This window comes from Vicugna pacos, chromosome 2, assembly GCF_048564905.1.
Source record: "Vicugna pacos chromosome 2, VicPac4, whole genome shotgun sequence".
In the NCBI taxonomy this organism is placed as follows: domain Eukaryota; kingdom Metazoa; phylum Chordata; class Mammalia; order Artiodactyla; family Camelidae; genus Vicugna; species Vicugna pacos.
Window position 1 is genome coordinate 63,133,145 of NC_132988.1, and position 25,570 is coordinate 63,158,714.

At 33.0% G+C, this 25,570-nt stretch overlaps 1 protein-coding gene across 9 annotated transcripts in view; it reads left to right on the top strand.

The window, feature by feature from the left end:
• Positions 1-25,570, top strand: part of ADGRL3 (adhesion G protein-coupled receptor L3) — a 730,953-nt gene that overhangs the window by 651,281 nt on the left and 54,102 nt on the right. For all 9 annotated transcript variants that reach the window (XM_072940759.1, XM_072940764.1, XM_072940768.1 and 6 more), the window contains 2 exons: positions 9,677-9,743; positions 12,172-12,263. In XM_072940759.1, coding sequence (XP_072796860.1) covers positions 9,677-9,743; positions 12,172-12,263 — 159 coding nt within the window. The remainder of the gene's footprint in view (positions 1-9,676; positions 9,744-12,171; positions 12,264-25,570) is intronic.

Consider the following 25,570-nt stretch of genomic DNA (forward strand, 5'->3'; position numbering starts at 1 on the left):
TAAATGAAACTAATAGCAATTATTTTTTTTAATCTAACCTTTGTGAATTGTGGTCAAATCTGAGGTCATTTTGTGGATCCCGGTGACAACCATAGACCAGATTAGGATTAGATAAAAATATTATCTGTATTTGTCTCTAAAGACATTTCAGTGGAGGGGGTTAGATAGACTATAGGATTTTTTAAAAATACCTTTATTGATATAAATCACATACCATGACATTCACTCCTTAAAGGTATACACATAAATTGTTTTTAGTATGTTGTGTTAATAAGCATCCATCACCACTGTCTAATCTTAGAACAGTTTTGCTGCCCCCCAAAAAACCCATTAGCAGTCACTGCCCTTAGAGTGTAGGATTTTACATTTTAATTCATGAATTTTCCCTCTAAGATATTAAAGTGACTGATACAGTTATTTGTGAACTTACACTACTTCAAATATTGTTTTTATGTAGTTCAATTTTGCTCTCTTGCAGTTCTTGATATGCTTTTGTTTTTGTTTTTATCTGTATATATTTGCAAATTTTCCTGTTACTGAACTGACAACTTGTTTGCTTTGTGTTTTAGTCATTTATTTTGAGAGAGATGTCATTTTCTGGATAGCAAGAATCTATCTTTTCATAGAATCAATACTATGTAGTCTCTTGTGACTTTGTTAAAGCTTTGGCCATCATTTTTTTAATTTCCTGCACCATAACTGGAAGCTCTCATTTACTGACATTACTTTGTGGGAATAGAGGCTAATTTATTTCCCAGGCACTGATTTAAAACAAGCCTTAATAATAGTCCAGTTTCACCATTATGATTTTTCCCAACACAAAGAGAAGCAAAGCAGATAGAAAGGGTAAATGAAAGAGGGAGAAAAAAGGATAGGGAAGATTGCACTAAAATTCTATCACAGATGGGCATGGAGTATTTAGTGTCTCACTTGTACATTTTAAATAAATTGTCCAGAGAGAAATCTTCAGAGTACATGGAAAAAATGTTTAACTTCTCCCTTTGGGAATTCACCCAACCCACCTTGCCCTTTGAGGAAGCAAGTGTTGAAAAAGAAATATTATTCAGTCATTTGTATTTACTTGATAAGCTGAAATGAACAGATCAAGTTTCCATCAGGAGTTTAGTCAATATAATTTCTCAAAGAAAAATATAGGCAATGTATTTTAATACAACTTGAAGGATTTCTGCTTATAGAATTATGTATCTCTGTCTTTGCTATCTGGTTTCTGTTACTATTGTTTCTTTTATTTTATTTCAAATGTTATTTCCTACTCTCTGTTCATCACGTTTAGGCTTTCGTGTGTTTTAAGGGGGGATTTTTAAAATTTTTGCCTGTGTTACTTTCTTAAATGCTGCGTTGTTTTTTTTTTTTAATGTAAATGTGTCAAGTCCACAGTCTTAAATAAACTGGAATTAGTCAGAATTCAGAGACAGATTGTCATTCGTTTTCTGTGAATTCTTATTAAGCTTAATACAGTAAATTTTTATGTCTTGATAGTCTGTTTTACTTATTTTTGGAAATTTGTTATTATTAAGTTTTTATTTCTCAGTCTCATCTACTTAGGTTACATCTAGAATAAAACCATTGCATACATATTACAGTAATCCAAATGATAGACATCTCTTCCATTTCTCTCCTCCTAATGTACTTAATGTATTTTGTTATAATAACAATGAGGTTTTATTTCTGAAACCATTAATAATAATAATAATAATAATAATAATAACTTACATTTCTAAAAAGTAGAGAATCTTATCAATGGTAGGAGATAAAATTAGAGACAAAATTGTTTTTGTAGGTTAAGTAAGTGTTATTTTGAACCAGATAAAGATAACTATCATATTCCATCTGGCTGATGGATTATGATTGTTTTCCTGTGAAATGTTATTAAGGCCGTTGAATTGATTATTATGTACAGAACACATACTCACACACAACGCATACATAATTTGATTTTTAGAAGTTTCTTAGTTTGCCATCAGTTTGCAATGTTTATGAGAGAATCTCATTATTTTCTGATGTTGTTTAATGAAATCTTTGGTTCTATATTGACATTATTCTCGAGAGAATGTACTTAGAATTACATGTAGTCACAGTTATCAGACACTTTAAAAAATCAGATTAAAAGACCCATACAGTCATGAAAAAAAATAACTCAGTTAGTGGATCATAGGTTCAAACTGCACTAACTGTTGGTGTTTTCCATTTTCTGTGTTTTCCTAACTTCCTTTAGTCTCTTTTACACTGTTATTTATCATTCAGTGGAGCCATCCAATATGATTCTGTCAAAAGATAAAGGCTAGCATTGACTTAATGATTCAAACAGGACTGATTTGGAAATTTCGGTGCTAAATACATTGATTTTATGACCTGAAATTAATTAGTTCATGTAACCTTTAATTACCTCAGTATCACCTGCAAAAATACAAACTGAACAGTTAATTTTTTTTATTTAAAGGAAAAAATAACATTTGTAGTTTATAGCACTTTTCTTGAAGTCTAAGTTTACAACAGAAAAAGCAGGGGTTAACATGATTGGTAGTTTGGAAAAAGACTGGGGTAGGTTCCAAGAGCACAGGGAGGGAGGGTGCTGGGAAGAAGCATAGCACAGGGCTTAGCCCCAGAATTAAAATGTGGGCTGGAAAACTAGCAAAGCCTTTTTGAAAGATGCCAATTAGGTCATGAACATTTATAATGGATTAGAACATCCTTGAGTTCTAGAACATAACCAAGCTCTTAAAAATAATTGAAATCAATTTTATGATCTGAAAATTACTATAAATCATCTATTAAGTCTTAGATTTGTCTCCCTAGCTCACAGTAGCTCTAAAAAGGGTTGTCTCTTCTCTGCTAGTTAAAAGCCCCTCCATTTCTTTATTTTCACTTCATTCTCTAACCAGCATAATCATTTGGGTAGGAAAGTGATTATCGATTTTTCAAATACTAGTTTATAGCATCATTCAAGAAACCATCTAGCCAAGGAACTTTAAATTTGATAGTATCTGCAAGTCACATGCATTGGTTTACTTAGTATATTTCACAATTTCTAAGCATTTCGTCCTACTCATAGAATACTATATATTCATTTGAAGTATTTCTATAAGCATATTATTATATGATGTTGTAAAATCTTCCTACTTGTAACATTGCATTGACAAGAAGCACTTACTTTACTGAATGTATCACCAGCTATATTTGACCTTAGGTTGCCCAGTAGGAATTAACACAGATAATGAAGTATTGGTCATTGATATATATCAAGATAACCATTCAATATGTGTGTGGGGAGCGCTCTGTATGTTATATGTGATGTTATTGAAGGCCAAGGGCATGTTTTGTGTGTATATATATTAGAGACTGAGGGCTTATTGTGTCATCATTTCATCACCAGGAACCGTATGATTGGGCATAAAATTATCACCATATATAAGAATTTTGGATTGAGCGTAATTTTTTTTGGTTAAGAGTTAGCCATACCAGAACTACATCAGAGAACATCAGGACTGCTATCCTGTTCTTTACAAAATATGATTAAAGTCAAATGTAAGACTTAAGTTCTTACTAAAACCAAAGTATAATGAGTTCCACATCTAGAGCTAACTTTATATCATAATTTCACCCACTAGAAGGTTATAATCAAAAAGACAGATAACACATATTGATGAGGATGTGGAAAAGTCAGAGTCCTCACATCTTGTTGGTGGCAATGTAAAATGGTGCAGCTCCTACTTTTGAAAACAGTTTGACAGATCTTCAAAATACTAACTGCGGTAATCGTATAACCCAGCAATTCCACTCCCAGGGATTTACCCCAGAAAAAATGAAAATGTAGACTCATTCAAAAACTTCTACACGAGTGTTCATAGGCAGCATTATTTATGTTAGCCAAAAAGTGGAAACCCCCATGTCCATTAACTGATGAGAAAATAAACAAAAGCTGGTATATCCATGTGGTAGAATATTATTTAGAAATGAAAATGAATGAAGTATTGACACATGCCACAAAATGAAATACTTTAAAAACGTCATGTTAAATAAAATAACCCAGTCACAAAGACTACAAATATATGATCTCATTTATATGAAATGTCCAGAAGAGGCAAATCCTTAGAGACAAAATGAACCCAGTCTACCAGGACTGGGTAGAGGGTAGGGAAGCCATTTCCATACCAAGGGAGTGAATTTGGTAGAGACAGCAAGGACTAGCTATAGATAGATAAAAGGTTTTATTCTGGCGCCATGAAAATACTCTAAAATTAGATTACATTTCACAACTTTTACATATACTAAAGACCATTGAATTGTGTACTTTAAATAGATGATTTATAGTATATGAATTATACTGTAATAAAGCTGTTTAAAAATACTAAAATTTTTGCTGACTTATCAAGAGATTTTTACTAACTTATCAAGACGTCACTTTAAGTTTGTAAAGGTTGAACATTTTTACTTGGGACATAATTCAACAATCTGTGATTTATGTACAGCATATAAATTTCTCATCTCATTGAGAATTTATAATAGTCAACAAAACTATACCTTTTGTTTACTTTATAGCTTGTATGTTAATTTTTTTGAGAAACATACACTAGCTTCAGGGACTTTGAAGTCAGGTAGAGTAGAATAAAATTTGGGCTCAACTAATTATTAGCCATGTGGCTGTGGGCAAAAAAATCAGTTTCTCTCACTTTCTAGTCTGTCATGTGGAGGTTATAAGTATCTTGCAAAACTATTGCAATATTTGAAACTGTGTGTGTGTATTTAAGTATGCATGTATGTAGAGTGTTAGGCATATATAAGCATTTATCAAATAAGAAATACTGTTATTATTACTAGGACTATTATTTAGCTGATACAAATGAAGGAATACAAACTTTATGACTAACAACATTATTTTAACTATAAAAATAAATTATATTAAAAGCATCCATTTACAAGAGTAGTGATTACAATTCTTATGCTACTAGCTTCTATTAATTTAAACAACATGGGACCATGAGAATTATTCCAACATTTAGTGTTAATAAATTATAACAGATAGCACTTTTCTTATATCCACCATAAAATATAGGATGCATTTTGTTAAATAAATAGTGATACACTTTTTTTAAAAAAACATATCAGGGACATGAAGACAACATAAACTATATATGATACATGAGATCTAGTTTTGTATTCTGAGATACAAAACTGTAGCTAAACAGTGGTTCTAGTCTTGAGTACCACTGATCATACTCCATTCCTGCATCGCTCTGTTGGTCTTTTCCAGTTCATGCACTTGCTCACAAAGTATTGCAAAGTTAGGTGCATGAGTGTGCTGTGAGGCAAATGACATTGAAAAAAAAAAAAGTAACACACATGCAGTAAGCTTAGAACTAGAGTTATTATGCTTGAAGTATGTATCTGTCTTTTTTCCCCTTCTCTTCCCTGTTTCTTGCCCCAGTTCTCCGTATTCCTTCTTCTCTCAATCTTGCCAGATATATATAGTACAAATATAAAGAGATCTGCATATGTTACAGAGAAAAGAAACTCTCGTAAACAACCTGATATAATTAAACCTTGTAAATGTAATCGTTTAACAGTAGCCAAAGATTGTTTACTGGTTGCATTTAATATTCACCAAGGATAGTTTAGTCTGTGACTGTAGAAAATGAAGTAAACACCATTGTTAATTTACATTACTTCAAAAAACTGGTTAATAGTCAGATGTCTACTTTAATAAGAGTGAATTAAACAGGCAACAAATTACAATGTCCTAAGGCATTGTAATGACACTTCATTAAACATGCTAGCTTTGAATAAGGAACTGCACTCTGGTAGTGTTACTAGTATCTAAAAGCATTATAAAACATACATTTTAGGTGACATTTATATACATTGGTCAGTTGGTTTCACCATTTTTCTAAATACAGAGTCATGCCTTTTTAAAATGACTGGTGATAAGTACAATGGTGAGGAGTATTTTAGTAGAAGAGACTAATAAGCTTTAAAAGTATGGCTTTCTGTTGTCCTGTTGTAGTTTTGAGAAATTAATTTGTTTCATTATTTTATTTTTCTATTTTCTGAGTAAACCTAAAGGTAGTACTTGCTGGATTGGTAATTGGCAATTTTATGGAAGACTAATACAGATGTCAGCACCTTTATTATTTAATTTGCAATGATGTTTCTTATATTTTTGAAGAGAATAATTTTGGAAGAACATAATAATTTACTCATGTGGATTAGTATCAGTTCTTTAGAGTATTAAACCAATAAACAAATTAATGTAGTAAGACTTTATCAAATATATAGCAATATGTGCTGGTTATATAATATTTTTAAATTGCTACAAAAGAATTTTAATGACATCTTAGTATAGGTAAATGGGAAAAAAAGTCAAGGTTTACAGTATGTGACAAATTCTCCTTTGAATTCTAGAATGTATTGATCTTGTAAGATTTTTCGATCTTGACTTTAAAATGTATGTAGTGTCATCAGAATGCACTTCATCTGTCAACAGTGGGTTATGTCATTATAGTACTGCTATAAACATAATTTATAGATTTCATGTATGTGATAATTTCCTTTTAAAAAAAAGAATTGACATATCTGAAATATTAAACCTGAATGGCCTACTAAAATTAATGATTTCACAAATTAAATGATACTTTGTGGATAAAGGTAGTTTTCAGATAAATCATGTTTTTCAATGGCAGGTCTATCTGACCATTTGCCTTTACTGGGCTTAGTGCAATAAGCTATTCCTTTAGCATTTGTCTCCCCTTAACCAGTGGTTTTGCATTGTATGCAAGTGACATTGAATATCCTAGACGTATAGAATAGTATGAGGTGGGATATATGTGCCCAGGCATGTACTAAACACCCATACAGTACAGTCAGCCCTCCATATCTATCTGTTCAGCATCTGTGGGTACAGAAGGCCAACTGTAAGGAACTTGAACAGCCATGAATTTCGGTATTCAGGGGGTCCTGGAACCAATCCCCCATGGATACTGAGGGATGTCCTTACTCTCCTTCACCTTAAAACCAGGATTAATTGTTTCAGCATTGGCATAGGAAACAGGGCACAAACCACACAAACTTTTAGGGTAGTTAATGTGAAACAGAGGAAATACAGGAAGTTTTGAGAAAGCCTGCAGGTAGCCAAGAACAGCAAGTGCGGCCATATGGCAATTGAATTAGAAAAGGGATTCTTGCCACACTACCTTCCAGAAGATAGTTAAGCCCAGGCAGCTCTCACAGAGGGATGATTCACACAGTACATGCTAAGTGTTTCATATTGCCTCTTTCACTGTTCAGTTCCTCGGGGAATTTAAATCTATTGTACCAAATGCTATTGAAGAATTTTCTTACAGAATAAGAAATAATAACTTCTAAAGTAATTTCACTTCCACATTTAGAGAGCACTATGCCAAAGGCACATTTATCCAAATAAAACATTTGCTAAGCAGAGACCATTTTCAAAACGTATAAAACTTTCATAAGACTAAAATTTAATGATATTATTTTAACAACACATTTGGTGAGATTATGTAAAATTTTTAAATTCCCTGCTTAATCCAAGACATTCTGTAATATTGTAATTAAAGTTATTTATATAAGAAGTTCTTAGCCTGTAGAATAAGTTTGCAGAAATTCTTGAAATACATTTTCCTTTGAAAAGAATTTGTTGAAAATTTGTTTTGGTTCTAAGACTAGCTCTCAAAAATTTGAGCTACAAAAGAACAGGGGCTGTACTATTAACAGTCATGTTAAATGTATCTTTAATATTATATCTTGATGCTACAACTTCAGCAACACTCTTGGACTATGTGTTTGTGTGTGTGTGTGTGTGTGTGTGTGTGTGTACACTTGTGCATACTTCAATCTGAGAGAATGTCCATGTTCTCTGGTTTGTATCTGCTTATTGGCAACACGACACTCATTTTTCATAACCAAGTTTTTTGAACAACAGCACAACCAAAAAATAACTAATTACTCAAAGAAACTAATGGCTAATAGTTTAAGTATTGATTGCTTCCTAATAACATTTTTTTAAATAGAATTATTATGTTTATTTTGAATAAAGAGAAATTATCTATGTAAAAAATACAAACTTGTAGCCAGTTTCTTATTGGAGTACAAATATTATGCTTCAATTGAAATTAGTTTACATATATTAAACTTAATAGAAGAAGGGCGGATTTTCTGGTTTTGAAATTGATTTGGGGGAGTTTGGGGTTTTATTTACCTAAAAATCTAGCTTTTTATCTTTTTTAAAAACTTAAGTTACAGAAAAATTTAAAAAACATAATAGACATCACTGTCTCTATCACTCAAATATTGTAACTATTAGTATTTTTGCACATTGCTTTCAATAATTATTAAAATAAAACATATAGCTGAAGCCCTTTTTGTCCACTTCTAGTCCTCTCTGCTCTCATATGAGAGGGAGTCACTAACATGAGTTTGATGATATTTTCCATTTCACTAAAAAAATTACATACACATATGTATCTGTCCAAAATACGAGTATTATAGTATATATCTATATATAGTAGTTCTAAGATAGGTACAGTTTTTGTCATTTTACTTTTTCACAAGACTTTGCGATTGTGATCTATCCTATTGCCGTATAAGAATCTACTTCCTCCTTCTTAACTATTTTATAACATTTCGTCTGATGAAAAGGAAACATTTTATTTATTTATTCCTGTATTAATTGACATTTATAAAGTTATTTCTGGTATTCTGTCATTGCTGAGGTGTAAGTAATAGTTACATAATAATCACAGAAATATTTACATACTTTAGATTTGCAGTTTTAGATCACTTAACAAACCAGTCTTGACTGTTTTCCACTGGAGATGTTTTCTCTTTTAATTATGCTGCAAGTATAGCCAAATGGCAAATAATTCAAAATTTGATTTTTAACATCAAATGTAATTTGTTCAAAATTTACATTAATCTTTCTCATAACTAGTCACTTCCATTTTGTCTTCCTGTCATCCTGAAGAATGAAAATGTAATTTCCCAGAGGCTTTAAGAATTGGGGGAGTATTAAATGTAACTGAAATTAAGTGATTAATAATTTACTTTTGGGTCATGAATCAACTTCATGGGATGCTAAGGATCATTTGCAACCCAGAAGCACTAGCAGTAACAATGCACATTTTAAGACTCAAGACTTTCAAAGGTTGGCTGCCCAACCTAATTAAACTTCAGTCTTCTGATACCAAATTTATTTCTTCTTTGAACTGAATTTCCTCAGATCTTCTTGTCAGGAAAATGTCACTTTACCTGACAGCTGATAGACAGGTTATGTAGCACCATAAATGGAGAGAAAAGGATAGCTTAAAGCTACTCGATTTAATGGCTATGTGTACAGCTTTTTCTTTCTTTTTCTTTTTCTTTTTTTTTTTTAAGGTTTCTATGATGGACACAAAAGGCCTTAGCAAATAGGTCCAGTGCCATTTTTTTCCTACTTCCTCCAGGAGTAATTATCTTACTCCATCAATAGTGCTGTCAGAAATTGGGCACATAATTCAGCATTTAAATGAACAAGCAATGTAATATTTCCTGTCTCCCAGTGGAATGCTTTGCAGCTCACATTCTTCTCTGTCACTCGCTCACTCTTGATGTATGTCCCATATCCAGTCCTTGAATGCCTTCTCTCCCCTGTGTTTCATTGCAGATGTTGGCTCCGACTTGACACCTACTTCATTTGGAGTTTTATAGGACCAGCGACCTTGATAATTATGGTAAGAACTCCTAATTAACTATGTGTTTCCCAGGTCAAGAAGTAAAACTTTCACTATCCCTATGCTGAGTATCTTTAATTTACATAGATTAATTTGGGGAAAGCATGTACTCATTTGACCCTATGTAGCTCAAGCCATTAGATACTCATTATAGTCTACTTTTATGTTGTAAAATATTTAATCAAAACCCTTGGGAGAAGAAAACATACATTTGCAAGAGTTTATGCAGTACTATGCCCCTCAGGAGCCCGATCCAGCATAATCCATTTGGTTTTATAGGTTTTTAACAGTGATGACTTTGTTTGACAACAGTGCATTTCCCTTCTTTTTCATTTGGATAATTTAAAATATGAATAGAATCATAAATTGGAAATATGGCAAAATACCGTTTTGTTCTATCCAGTTTTGTTTTCATATAAATCTCAAAAAGTTTAAAATTTAAGAGGTTTTCACTTGAGAATGGCACAACTAGGTTAGGAAAACATTCTGAAATCATACTCCTTTTTAAAAAATGTGTAGTATCTTGATTTCAAATATGAATTATTTATCCTAATTTAGATACTATTGTTGGTATCATTTACACGCTTATTTTAAAGTACAAAAGTGCTGTCCATTTTTTTGAATAAATCAACACTGATTTTATATATAATATAGATCTATAATTCATTATCTGAAATCCTTTAGGCCAGGTATATTCTGGAATTCAGAAATTGTTCAGACTTCAGAAAAGTAGTTAAAGTATGTGTACTGCATATCACATAATACCCCTAGTGGAAAATTAGCAGGTGCCCAAAATCAAACACATCAGCCAATACTCACAGTAGGGGCTAACCAGGACTCTGACACCAAACATGGTAATAATTTGGAAGAAAAAAATTGAAAAAGTAAGAGCAAATAGAATAAAGATATGAAGAGCTTTGCATTAGCCCAAATCTGGTTTTCCCACCAAATGGGTTTCAGTTGAGGTTAGTCTTTTTGGCCATTCAGTGAATTTTTCAAAACTTTCACTTTTCCATCTGATTTTTGGTCAAAAAGATTGATCAGATTACCTAAAAAAATGACTCTCCTGCAACTCAAAGAATGTCACAATGGAGAAATTCTAATATATGAGTAGTTAATTCCAGGACATCCATTCCCATGTGGATGTCTTTGATTTTGAGGTACTGAAATTTTGTGTGTGTCTCATGATTATCCTGTATAAGATCAGTGAGTTTTATCTTAGCCATAAATGGCCTGTCTGGATTCCACTCTGTTATGTGTGAATTTTCTTCTTGATGTACCAAACCAAGTTTGACTTACTTGTATTTCCTAACAGAGGGGCAGATGATTCAACAGTATGTCTCTGTGTTGATATTGGGTTTCTGAGCTACTTTATAATCTTGAGTTAAATCCTGTCCATTTTATGTTATGCCTTCCTAGTGGAAACATCTTTTTTTTTCCCAAGTCTCTTTGGGAAAGTAGAGCCCCTTTTGTGTATCCTAATCGAATGTATTACCTATTGTTTTCTGATTCATTGTCAGAGTGTTTGCTCCATCTTAACTCATGTTATTAGTTATTGCTTCTCAGTCTAGGCCTTGGGAAAACTGAGGGCAAGAATTGGTTATCCAAAGCAAATTGCAATTAAAAACTATGATATCTATCTAAATGTAAAAAAAGGTCACTTTTGTGACTTTGGATTTGATTAACGATTGTAGACCCATATTCCTGACAGAACTTCAATGGGGCTTATAATTGGACTTTCCTAGTTCCCACCAATCCCAAATTCTGCAAGATAGAAACACTTTAGGTAACAAGGCCAATTCAGTATGTGATTTTCTATACAGTTCACATATCTGTAATACATGGAATTTACACTGAACTTTTGTTTCATTTTGTTTTAAATGATATGCTCTCTCTGGGTGCAGTGATATAACAGTGTCATTGGGGGTTCCCTCTACTTTAATCCTAGTTTGTTGTAGCATCAGAATTTAACAGTATTTTATAATCCCTTTGACATAACTATTTAAAAATATATTGATTTTTATATTTATACTTTTGTAATGTAGTATTTGAAAACTATCCCTAAACAATAAATTAGGGACCATGTTCAGAGAGTGGAGATAGTAACACACCTGAATGAATTAGTTTTTTTTTTTTTAACATATACTTTAGCTTTGCATTGTTTTGCAATTTCTACAGCATCTTTCCAAATGATGCTGATTTTTGTATTTGTGTGTATTTGGCATAACAGTACTTTGTAACTTATTAGTATCCCAAGTCCCCAAGTTTGGCCTTTTGTCTTCACTAAAATACTAGGCAACCATATGTTATACAATTCCTTTATAAGTGCAGGAGAGTTAATTTCCCAGAACAAGTCATCTGTTGTAGGGAATACATTACTTTTTTTCTACTCCAGTTATGCTACATAACAGTACCTTTTACATTCCAGCTTAATGTAATCTTCCTTGGGATTGCTTTATATAAAATGTTTCACCACACTGCCATTCTGAAACCTGAATCGGGCTGTCTTGATAATATCAAGTAAGTGATTTTTCTTTTCCTTCTCTTTAGTCTGCCTCTGATACACTGAACTGTCCCTACTTTTAATTATATTGAAATCTTAGGACAAAATGATAAAGATCAATGTGTTGTCTTTGCTGAATAAGATCATTTACTGACACCTAAAGTGACTTGATCTGCTTGAAAATAAATATAATGAAGCTCTGTTTTCAAAGAAACTTTTTCCCCTTTAATTCTTATTTACAACATGATACTTTTTAAATTATTATTACATACACTTATTTATTTTGTCCTGGAAGCACATACGGAGTTTCTATATGTGGGCAGACTATTATTTCCTAGAGCAATGACCACATTCCTACTCAACACTCCATCTCCCCTTTCAGAGCAATGTGAAGAGAGCGAGACTGGGGCACCTGCAAGTACCAAAGAGGGATTTTACACCACAAAAGGGGAACCCCCAAATTATTGATCTGGGAGTTTGTAGAGGAGCTGTTACACAGCTGCCCTTCCCTCCTCCTGAGAGAGAAAGAGACAGCTCCTTAATGTAAAAACCCTATGATATAGAAACATGTGGTTCCAGGTTTTACCCCTTTGAAATCTTAACATTTACCTCTTAGAAGGTAAGCCCTTCAAAAGTTTCTAATTGTCTATTCAGTCATCTTTTAACTTCCAAGGTTTGTCCTTTAACCCAAATCCCACTTCTCTATGGTCAAAAAGCCAAGCCATGCAAAGATACAAAAATATATACATTTCTTTCCACACTAGTAATATTTCCTTTATACAAAAAGAAGCCAATTTATATTTTCTGAAAAGAAAAATTGTTCCTCAGTATAACCAAAAATTTGTCTTATTCCTTTAGAGGCTGTGACATTTGAGAAAAAATAATGTGGATATATTCTTTAGTGATAAATATATATTCTATATTAAGTAGCATTTGTATGTAATTTGCCTATGCTATGTGTTAATTTGGTTAAACGTTTTTAAATGAATTACTTTTAGAAGTCTTATGAGGTCTCCTGTGACTTTCATGTGCTACTGACATTCTCCTTGAACTACCTCAGCTAGCAGCTACCTCACCCATTTTTCATCTTCCTACATTCAATGCCTGATGCAGCCTTGCCCATAGTAGGCCCTCAATGAATGTTTACAGAGTAAAGTAGTGACAAAAGTGTATTGCATTAAACGGTTAATTTTTGGTAAAGAATCATCTGTCTACATTAATTGAAAAGGTAGCTAAGGAATTAGAAAAGATAATAATACAATGGCGCAAACTAGGAATTCTCTACTGTGAGTAACAGTCTTTTGTAATTCTTAATATTACTTGGCTGAGATAACAGTCATTACATTGTTGAATTATGTGCAACCTGACTGTCCTACAATGTAGTATTAGTTCCTTGGACTATTTGTTCCTAATGAAGTTGAATTTGGATAAATTAAATAGGCACATAAGGTATAATTTCTTTTATCTTACCGTACTTTTACTCACTTTAGTATAAATTACCTCTTTGTACCTATTATTATGTACTATAAAACAAAATGCAAATAAAGTTTATCATCATTTTTCTTATGTTTTTAAAGTGCAATCAGAAATAAGTGAATAATACTTTGATATTTATGTAACAGCTTTTACTAGATTAAAAATTAAAAAGGTCTTTTACATAGTACAGTCACATATTTTAAAAGATAGAATTGTCTCCTTGTTATTCATATGTATTTCTTTAGGTAATATGAGTTAAATGGATGTGATATTCCTATTTAGAAAAACAAACACGCAAAAGTCAGTAATTACATTTAGTGATATTGATGGCACCAAGGTTTATAATACAAAGTGCCTCAAGGTTTATGTTACAAAGTAAAATAAAGCCTTCAATAAAACTATCTTGATTTGAATTCTGTCTAAACTGCTTTATCATTTACAGCCTTTGGAAAGTTTACTTAACCTTGCTGAGCCTCCCTGTCCTCTTTAAAATGGGTTTAATAATGAAACATACCCTACCATCAAAAGAGCAGAGGAATGCAAACAGCCTTTGATGATACCTTTTAAGGAAAAATCAGTGCGGTGCAAGGACAGAAATTAGTTGTTAAAGAATGTAGAGGGTGGTTTTAAGATGGAAGAAATGTGAATATGGATATGCTGATAGGTAGGAAGCAATAAAAGAATGGTGAGAAAGAGAGGAAAGGGCATCATGTTATAGTCATGACCTGAAGATCCAGCATAGATGTAGAGCAATTCCAGTCCCTTAGACTTCATGAAGGACACTTTTCTACTGAGGTAACAGAGGCCAGGGAGGAAGATCCTTTTCCACTCAGACTGGATGAAATACATAACAGGTTTGAGGTGGCTATTTGGTGCAACCAGGGTAGAGCAGTAAATTGAGAGATTTCTGCCTACTTGCCTCTACAGTGTAGGAAAGATGATCACCTGCAGGATACGGGGGCACGTAGAAGAGAGACTATAAGAAAGAAGTCTCGAGAAAATATTCCTTACAACTTTCCAGAATCTGAAGGACACTTTATTTTATTTAAATATGTTGACTGTTTAATAAGTGCTTGTGAAAAATTCACCAGGTCATAATTGATAAGGAAAGAAGACTTTAAGAAAGGTTTCAGCGAAACACAAAATCTGGCATCGTTTTTGTGTTTAACAAAAATAAAGATCTGTACAATATGTATTTTTAAGTGCTATGGGTGATGTGAGAGTATTTATTTCAAAGGCATAAGCATCCTGTATTTGGAAAGTTTTTGTTTGTTTCTTTGTTTTTTAGTACAGGGGAGAAGGCATGAATATTAATAGTGTTTTCTTGGTTTTTGTTTTTTTGTATTTTTATAAAGTGATGAATAAGATGGGCCACCTTGCTCTGTTTATTGAGAAAATAACCTCACCATATAAGACCTTTTGGAAGTCAGAGTCTTTCTAAAACATTGTATTCATTTATCAAATATTTATTACTTTTATCATACATGTTCTTTCACCTATAAATACCTCCTTTATCTAAAATGTGTTTGCTTCTCCCCATATTCGCTGCCATCACTTCCTTTCAAGCCACCATGAACCTCTGCAGAGCTGCTACAGTTGTCTCCTGACTCTCTCCCCTATACTGGCTCTTGCTCCTGCCTTCATCAGCTAGAGTGGTGTGCTGAGAAGTTCAGATCTAATCATGCAAGTCTCTTGGGTAAAACTGCAGTGGTTTCGTGTTACTCTTACACCGAAGTCCCGGCCCTCTAACACGGCTACCAAGCCTTCCTGATCTAGCTGGACCTTTTTCCTTTAAGCCTCTTTTTAGGCCGTGTGCTCCTTTGGCCGTTCTAGACGGCACTCTTGTGCATCAGGTCTTGCCTACAGTTTCTCTGCAGACTTTCTTTTCCCTAACACTATGGCTGGCTGACTCCAGTTTACTCTAATGAATTTAATTATTATTTTTTAAATAATTTAATTATATTTTAATCCAAAGTTTACTTCATAGTCATCATAATAAGCATATTTTGATGTTAGTATAGAACATTCATCTGGTTGGCTCATTATTATATTAATGATATACTCTGGGAAAAATAATAGAGTAAATTACTGTACTTAACATGATTACAGAGGAAATGAGGCACTCTCTAAGTCTCAGATTTAACTAAAAAAGTAATTAAAATTTTTCTATTTGCTGTTTCCTCGCATGTCCTTTGTCTTCTTTTCATCAAAATAGGTAACTATATTTGGAGGAAAAAAATAATTCCAGTTATTTGAATTTTCTGATTAAGTTTCAGACAAGTTGAAATTGGAGTTTATAGTAATCATAGCAAAAATCTAACCTAATTCTAAAAATACATATATAAATATAAATAAAACAATTATTGAATTGTTATGTGCGTAAATTAACATATAGTATTGCTGAAGTATTATGACCTATAAAACTAATTCTTGAGCAGCATTTAGATCACTCTTGACATTTACCTTCAAAATAAAGATTGATCATTTCTGTAGTTATCAACTACTTCTTCTATTATTGAAAAGATATTTAACATCATCACAAGTACTTTGAAGAATAAAAATAAATGACAGAAGCTTTTAGGTCTAAGAAAGAAAGTTGGTGCCCATATGGAGAGACAAGGAATCTACTAGGCTTCCTTTTCCATAGTGCTATAGGGGAACAGCAACTCGTGTTTTACACAGTTTTGATTTGAATTTCAGTTCTGTCCTGTAATGGTTATATGACCTTGCAAGTAACATCATGGCCTCCATCTCGGTATCCTTTCTGAATTGGGGATAATTGATTCTACTTTGTAGAGTTTTACGATAATCAAATATAATCATGTGTAAAGCATACAACACATAGTTTAGTGCCCATTCAGAATGTTTGGATTATTTTTAACCACTCTTTGTGGAAATATCCTGCTGCCTTCGGTTTTTGTGCTTTCCTTAGTGAAATTTGCTCAACCTTTTAACAAAATCCTATTTGTTTTTGGCTTTGTTTACCGTATGGTGTCATAAAGAACTTGCTTGATATGATCCTTTTTATTTTTTAAGCCAAACTTACTCTGTTATGAGAGAATTGGCTCCAGGAGTGAAATGCTCATTTGATTAATAAATACCAAGTTTTGCAGTTAGTTCTAAAGGAAAATAAAAGAAGTGTCTCAGTGAACTTGGACACCTGCCATCTATAAAGAATCTAAGAAGGCTTCTGAATAGCTTCAGGGATGAATAGAAAAATGTTTTGCCTTACCAGTATCCATAATAACTTATTCTGTTTCTGAAGAAGGTAACTTTGATTTGGACTGCATTTCTAGACACTGGTAGAAACAGTTAAGGCAGAATTTCATTTAGCTTGACTAATATTACATTAGTACCTCATGGAGTGAAGGGGGTAGGGTTCTAAAAACTTGAAGGCAGAAAAGCAGAATGATACAATCTTGAAAAATGCAATGACAGCATAAAAATATTTCAGTGCCTTAATTTTTCTTCTTTATAATAAGATGGAATAACATATGTGTACATATATATGGCCTACTTTTCAAAAATGTTACTATTTTTATACCATAGTCAGAGCAATATCTTAAAAAAGAGTTTGATCCTCTATGAGAAGAGTAAATCTAGTTCTGAATTATATTTAAAAAAAATATTCACCCACTTCAATGTTTTCTGGATGAGTTTTTTTGGAAAATATTTTTAGTACTTTCACATTCTTCATAAAATGTCAGTTAGTGATGTAAAAAGGCTGAAATATTGATTGGGCTTTTAAAAAAGAAGCTCAGTGTACTCTATATAGTTCATGCAGACTTTCTAAAAAAAACTCATTATTTCCATTCAATTGATTTTATTCACTTGTTTACCTTCTGTCACCAAAACTGCTAAATTCAAATGCAAGCTTCATAGATTTCTAATTATTTTACATTTTTATAGATGCTGTGTTTAAAAACTGTCACCTCTTGTAAAAGATTCATAGGCCAGCACACTATACTGAAGATGTATTTTTTCTGAATCTTTTTTATCAAATATATTTTTCAACATCCACATACACTATAACCACTTTAGTTCTTGAAAAAGTCAGAACCAGTCATTGATTTATTTTATTCATTGTAACAAGATAAAATAATTTCTAAGAAAATTCTGAAAGTAGTGTCATTTGTCTGATACCTCATTTCCCACACTCTTCCTCCATTTCCTTGGTCTGTGGGTAACATCGCTGGAAATGTACCAAAATATGGTCATTCATGATCCAGATGTGTTTGAAGAATTAGACGATCCAAACACTACTGTTTGAAGCCCTGGGTTTGTTATGACACCACTAGATTTACTTCAAACAAATTAAGACCTTCCTTAAGAACTAGTCAGTCCTTTGCTGATTAACTTAATTTCAAGATTTAAGAGCCTTTAGCAATCACTTCTTTGGAATATGAATTTAGTTCACAAAACGGTGCATTCTGCAAATGTTGTTGCCAATCTTATTGTATCACGCATTTTATACAGTAGCTTTAAGTTTTCTGAAATGTTAAAAGGGTTAGTCTCTTTTTTCATGCTTTTTCTTTAAAATGCCTTCAAATCCCCATGTGATCGTTCCAGGAACCAGATGTTTTATGCATCACTGTATTTGGCATACTTCATACTCTGAAAGCTGACATTTGAGGAAAAAAAAAGTTTGAAGGATGACTGTCACAGGCACATTGGAACTGTTAAGCATTGTACCTTGAGATCAAATAATTGTTTCACTTTTCTCTAAAATAATTAGGTTTATGTCAGATTTAGGAGAATCAACTGCAGCCTAAGGATGAGAAAACCTGAAAGACTACCTAAGGGAAAAATAATTCTTCTTAATGATGAAAACATAAAAATTAGCAGCTTCTGTGTTCTTTATATGTGTGGCTTGAACTCAAATTTCCTTTGTATCCTATCTGAAATTGCAGTCAGACTTTGGGAAACTTGGTAATCAGAATTTTTTTATAAAACTAACATTTCTGAAGTAGCTGTACATACAACAGCAGAATTAATCTAAAATAACTAGGCATAACAAGGCTATAGTTCTTTCCTCAGAATAGCTAAGAGCAAATAGCCACTTGAACTTTCATAAGAGAGGAAGAAATATGAGAATAATTGTAACAAATAATATTTGTTTTCCATATTATACACATATATTATTTAATTTTTAATGTACAAACTTTCATTTTATTTTTATCCTTTAATCATTCATGAATTTACTCAATAAATGAGAAGTGCTATAATTTTGTATATGTTTTGAAGCTATTACAGAATTGCTCATTTAATTTAGACTATAAGAGAAAGTAGTGGAGTGTGATTCTAAGGTTTTTGGCTTGGGGTAGTGAGATATGGAACTGTAGAAAAAACACATTAGGGGTAGATCAGGAGATTATGTGTGTGGGGTCTGAGGTTCTTTTTTGACAGTATAACTTTGAAAGATTTACTAACCATCACAGTGTAGATGTTGAGTAGGCAGTCAGAGTAATGAAAGCTGGAGATTTAAATTTAGCATCATCAGTATATAGATTTTACTTTTGTATTTAGTGTTTCTCAGGTTTCGTTTATTTTTTAATATATCTTTATTACTCTCTATAATGTTAAATGTTTTTTTATTTATGACAGTGACATATTTCCTTTTAAAGCATTAAGCAAAGTGAGATGATTTGAAAAAAAATAATAATATAAAGTAGTATACATATATGGCAAAAAATTGAGATAGTAATTTTCTAACCAGACTGGTTTCTGTCACTGTATGTTTCTGGTAGGATAGCCCAGGCTATGAGTATCAAATGCTGACTAATATAGTGGCCTAAATCATAATGATACTGATGATATACAGAAGTAAAATCCAGAGGTAGGTGGTTCCACAGTTGGTTTTATAGCTCAACAATGTTAGTAGACACCTAAACTCTTTCCATCTTTCATCATCCACAGCTGTTGTCATTGACAGTGTCAATTTGTGGTCCAAAGATGGCTGCTTCAGCTCCCAGCATCATATCCTTTAACAGTTGTGTTCCAAAAGGGAAAAGAAGAAAGAAAAGAGGGTTTTCCTTAGAAGTCTTCCCTCCCATGGTCAGGGTAGAAGATATTTCCCCGAAGCACCTTGCTTGTTTCACATGTCTGATCACATGAATACCTCTAAATACAAGATAGTCTACAAAAACAGGGATCTGGCAAAGGGGACTAGCTCAGATTTCTGTGGGCAGGAACAGGCCAGTTTCAATATTTGCAGAGCTCAGAGCTAGAGTACAAAATGATAAATAAAACATATCATAACCTACTGCACTGACAGATATACCTTGAAAACCACCTGGAAGGCCAGGATTGAATTTAGAAACCTTAAGCTCCTTGGAGTTACATGCAGGATATGGCCCTTGACTCACTACCCATCTTCCTTCTTCTCCTACCCTCACTTCCATCCCATACCATACGGGGCCTTACATACACTGTAGCCAGCACATCCAAGTTGTGTCTGTCCCTCCCACAAACAGCCACTCTTCAAATGTAGGAGTGCGGGTACTGAGGACAATCTTGGGAGAATGGGTCAGGGTAGATTTTATTTTAAACCCAAGAGACTGTGTAAAATAATTAAGAGATTGATGGTAGACACATCAAAGAAGAGGACCAGAGACTGAAACTCTAGGTCACTCTAACTTTTGAGATCTTGGAAATGCAGTCTACAAAGTCGATTTAGAAAGAACAGTGAGTGAGATAGGAAGAAAGCTGGAGATCTTGGAAGCTAAGTGAATTAAGCATTTCAACTCTGTTGGGGACTTAGACTTGATGACAGGATTGAGCAACATGGAGGTTCTTATACCTTTGACAAAAGCTATTTTGGCAAAGTGATTGATGAAGCCTTTTTAAAGTGGGTTGAGGGGAGAATAGGAAGAGCAGGGTTAAAAACCACATGTAGAGACAATTCTTCTCAGGTCTTCTATAAATAAGAGCTAAGAAATATAGGATCTGGAGAGAGATGTCGGGTCAAGGGCATTTGTTTTGTTTTGCTGAGTGGTAAGTATTTAAACATGAGATTACAGCTTCCTTTTAATCTGGTAAAAATGGACAATTAGTTGATACAGGCAAGAGAGGGGAAAGTTGTGTGGTTTCTACATTTGAGTAGGCAAGGGAGGATGGTATCTAGTGTACAAGTGAAAGTAAGAAGGTTATGGGCAAAGCAGTTCATCATTTATATGATGAAATTATGACTCAGTTCTGTTAGCTTATTGACCAGCAGATATTTTCCTTAAAAGTAATGTGATAAATTATCATGACTCACAAGCAATAACTACTCACTGTGTTCAGAACATTCATCTACCTGAAAAGAAAGCTATATAATCTTGAAAAATACAACATGATTACAAGATTGCTTTAATTCTCTATTTTCCCTTTTATATTATTACATATTAATATATATATACTGGTTATAAATGTAATATTCTGCTTACAAAATTTATTTATATCTATGGTACATATATGTGTGTGTATGCATATCATATAATATGCATATGATATATGTAACATATACTTTATATAAAATGCAAATGCCCAAAAACTTTATTAATAAGTAAAAATCTTTATATTTTGAACATATTTAGTAACTTTTATGGGTAATTTCATGAATTTAAGAAACAAAGTTAATAGGTTATACAGTTTGGAGTATAATCAAATTAAGCAACAAAATTCCTTTTCCTTCAAGAAAACATATGGTACGCATATTTATACCTTAGACAATCTTTTATTTAGCTATCTTCCTGAAAATAAAATACAAAGCTCTATGTTATAAAATTTTATCAAACATACTTTATCAGATAGCCAAGTGCTAATATATCTTTTGGAATATAAAATGAGCATTCTTATTTCTCGTGAGTGGCTGATTATACATGCAGAAAAAAACTGCATGTAAGCACACTAACAAGTTAATAATGGTCACCTTTAGTAGCAACATTATGTGTAATTTAAAATGTTCTTTTTATGGACTTGTGTGGGTTCTTTTATGACACCACTTGTGACACCAGTTACATGTTATTTTTCCACACAACAGCTGATTGTTCAACACCAACTTAGTGTCCAGTAATTCAATTCAATTCTGACACTGACTCCTAGAATTAGAGCAGATCCCACTGGTTACAGGCTCGGTCTCACAGTGTGCCCCCCACTTCAGATGTGAGCCGCAAATAGGGTGCTCAGGCTTCCGCCTGGTGAACTACAGATATAATACTTCCCAAGACCAGCCCCCTCCCCAGGTTCAGTAATTCAAAGTGCTCTACTTACAACTGCAGCTTTATTAAAAAGGGAAAAACTTAGGAAAAACCAAATGGAAGCAATGCATAAAGTGGGGTGGAGGGCCTGAGATTGCAAGGCCTTGTTGCCGAAAGATCAACCATCCCTGATGAGGTGAATTGAAACTCAGAGACAGAATTGTAGAGCCTAGATGAAAAGAGGCAGCTTTATTGCTTTGCCAGGCAAAGGAGACTCATAGCAGGTTAGTGCCTTCAAAACTGTGGACCCGTCTTGGGGATGGGGCAGGGTGAATATATAGCCATAACTTAAACAATAAAGCATTGGTAACAATCAACAGAATTATTTTCTTATAAGACTTAGAGTGGCGTCATGGTGTCTCCAGATGACCAGTTCTATAAAGGCTAGTGGTTGTCGCTCTCTCTGATCTCTTTACCTTATAAGCACGCCTGGCGTTGTCTTTTTGGTAATTCAGGCTATTTTGTAAGCTTAGAGCCTTGTGACCTTCTCCCTGGAAAACGACTCAGAAACCAAGCATGCTTATTACTTTCGATTACTGGAATAAAATAGAAACAGTAAGTTAGTATATTAGCTTTAGTTTTAACAATGGGCCTGGAGTTGTGAGTAGCAACCGGTCAGTCAGGTTAGCTGACCAGTTTAAGAGCAAGCATAAGAATAAGCAATCTATTAGCCCAAGTGCAGCCATTTTATTAATACTTCAGCTTTCTTGGGCTCCACCCTCCTAGCACTTCAAAGTGTTCGCCAACCTAGAAGCTCCTCGTTAGGGGTTTCAGAGGAGGTTTCATTACAAAGGCATGATTGATTAAATAATTGGTGACTAAACTCAATCTCCAGCCCCATCCCCTCCCTAGTCAGGGGAGCAGGTAGGTAGGTGGGAGTGAGGCTGAAAGTTCCAGCTGTCTTATCATGGTTTTGTTTCTCTCAGACCACTTTCTACCTTTGTACCTTGATGAAGCTAGTTAGCCCCCATTACCCTCCTCCATTCCCTCTAGGCACCGCCTTCCCATCATCTCACTAGCATACAAAAGACACTGTTACCACTGCAAAGATTTTGAGAGTTTTAGGAGCCAGCTTTGCACCAGGAACCAGGACAAAGGTCAAATATTTATTTTTTTATTATACCGTAGCAATCTTGAATTTTCAAAGTTGGTATAATGAATATATAGTACTCTTACAAAAAATTTTTCCTCAAAATGGCTTGCCCTACATTATGTTCATAAACATATAGTGATAGAATAATCTAAAAATGTCATTTTTCTGAGTCATTCTATATTCCTAACCTCTGAAAAACTTCCAAAAACTCATGTCTAATTGCCTATTATTAATTAATATGCTACTGTGGATATAGGCACATAATGAAAATTCAGTCAAGTCCTATGAAAATGAGAGCATTAAATTAATTTATTCGTCTCCAAATTCTTTGCCAAGTACAATTCATTCTATTGTTTTTGATTGTTTTTTTTTTACACCAATGAAAAAATTCATACAAGAATCTAGCTATGATTTGGGGATAAAAAATGTTTAAACTTACTCTGTTTTTATCTTTTTTGTTCATTTTTAAAAATGCAATTGCTATTTATCTTCCTTAGGTTTTAAACATTTGAATGAAGTTTCAAAAACAGGTGCATATATTTAGCAATATCTTGTTTAATTCTGTCTTATAAAAGTAAATCTTATGTACTATGGGTTAAACTCACAAATACTGTCCAAAAGTGATTTCATCCAATTTTAATATATTTATTCAATGTAGTTTCAGCTTATAAATAATTATACAAGGAATAATTTTGAACTATAGATTCCAAATGCAAATAAAGGTATTTGAATCACTTTTGAATTATTTCCAAGCAGATCATTTTTCTTTTCAACATACAAGCCAATTTTTAATCTCAGTGATTATTTAAGGTCATAGTTCTTTGAAGTATAAAGTGGAAAATATGGTTACTTCCAAAAACTGAATGAAGTACACATGAAATTTCATGGATATCATAATCTTGTGGCTTTCAAGAGTTGTCTTGGTTGCTATAATCAGAACCAACTAGCAATATGTTTTTTCCTAATATAGTTCTGTCTAAAGTGACACAAATTATTTTAAATTGAACATTTTATTTAGTATAATGATTATATGTTTATAAATTTGTGGAAAATTGAACAGAACTTAAAGTTTTAAAAATTTGTTGTGAGAAACTTTCAATAAGTAATATTAAGCTGAAAGACTTCTAGCCTGCAAATTCTAATCAACTCAAGTTTGAAATGCTTCTTGGAAATATTTAAAATAAAAATTTGTTGATATTATTAAGTTAAATATTATATTCTATTTTAGTCAAATACTATAGGTAAAAATTTAGTCATAGATTCTGAAATAAATGACCTGTACCCTCTGTTCTGCTCTCAAATCGACTATAACTGTTACACTTGATCCAACATCAATTTGAGATTTCATGTGTTGTGTCTATTTGAAACTATGTGCAAAATAGTAAGACAGATGGTTAATATATTGGAGTTTTGCTATGTGGTAGTCACAGTTCTACATTCTCTACATGTGTAAATTTAATCTTTGCAATAACCCTTTGAGATTTCTAAAAGGGTAATTAACTCACCTTAAAACCCAACAGCTAGTTAGTGCCAAAACTTGGATTCCAACAGGCAGTCTGGCTTCAGAGTCCATTTCTTTAATCACTACCATATATTCTTTGTCATATCACATTGCACACCTAAAAATAAATTATACATCATTTAAGAGTTTTTTTCTTAGTATGTATTATTTTAAATTGAATACATGTTTAAAGAAGCCTTAAATTCAGATATGTATTGGAATACATGATCACTAAGAGCCCCATTTTTAAAATCCTGATTATTTTAATATTTTAAATTATAAACTGCAAAATCAGGTTAGAAAATGCAATTTTCAGGAGTCTTAATGTCACAGCAGTCTTGTTAGGATTAGAGTTAGAGATTTCAGAGTTACTAGTATTTAAAATCTATTTTTGAATGAAACTACCCAAGAAGAACATTGTTTCAGTAAAAGTGACTCAGAAAGTATAGTCAGCAAGGTAAGTAAAAAATTATGTCATGAAAGCTAAGAATAGAAGGGAGTCGTCAACTATAGATAATTACTGAGTGGTCAAGTATGATAAGATGCAAGAAGTTAACAATGGATTTGGTAATGACAGGGGCATTGTGGAGTTATGAGTAAAGTGGGCTGAAATAGAAAACTCTTGATAAATTTTTCGGTAAAGGATAACACACAGATTCTTGGAGAACTTCTGGAATCTAGCAGAAAGTTTTTTTTTGTTTTTTTCTTTTAAAGTAGAAAATACCAAAGGGTGTTTGTTGATGGGCATGAACCAATAAAGGAGGAGATACCAGTAAACCAGGAGGGATAATCATTGCAGGAGCACAGTTCTTAAGAAGCGTCAGAATGAGCGGACATGTTGGCTTTATAAGAACCGAGACACTTCTTTCATTATAAGAAGGAAGGCAGTGTGTGTGGGTACTGTTGAAAGTATTTGATAGATTTGATGTTGGAAAGATGAGAATATTTCTGTCAGTAGTCTTGGTTGAGTTCTCCCAGAAGTGGACTCTGAGCCAAGGATTTAGCACAAACAAT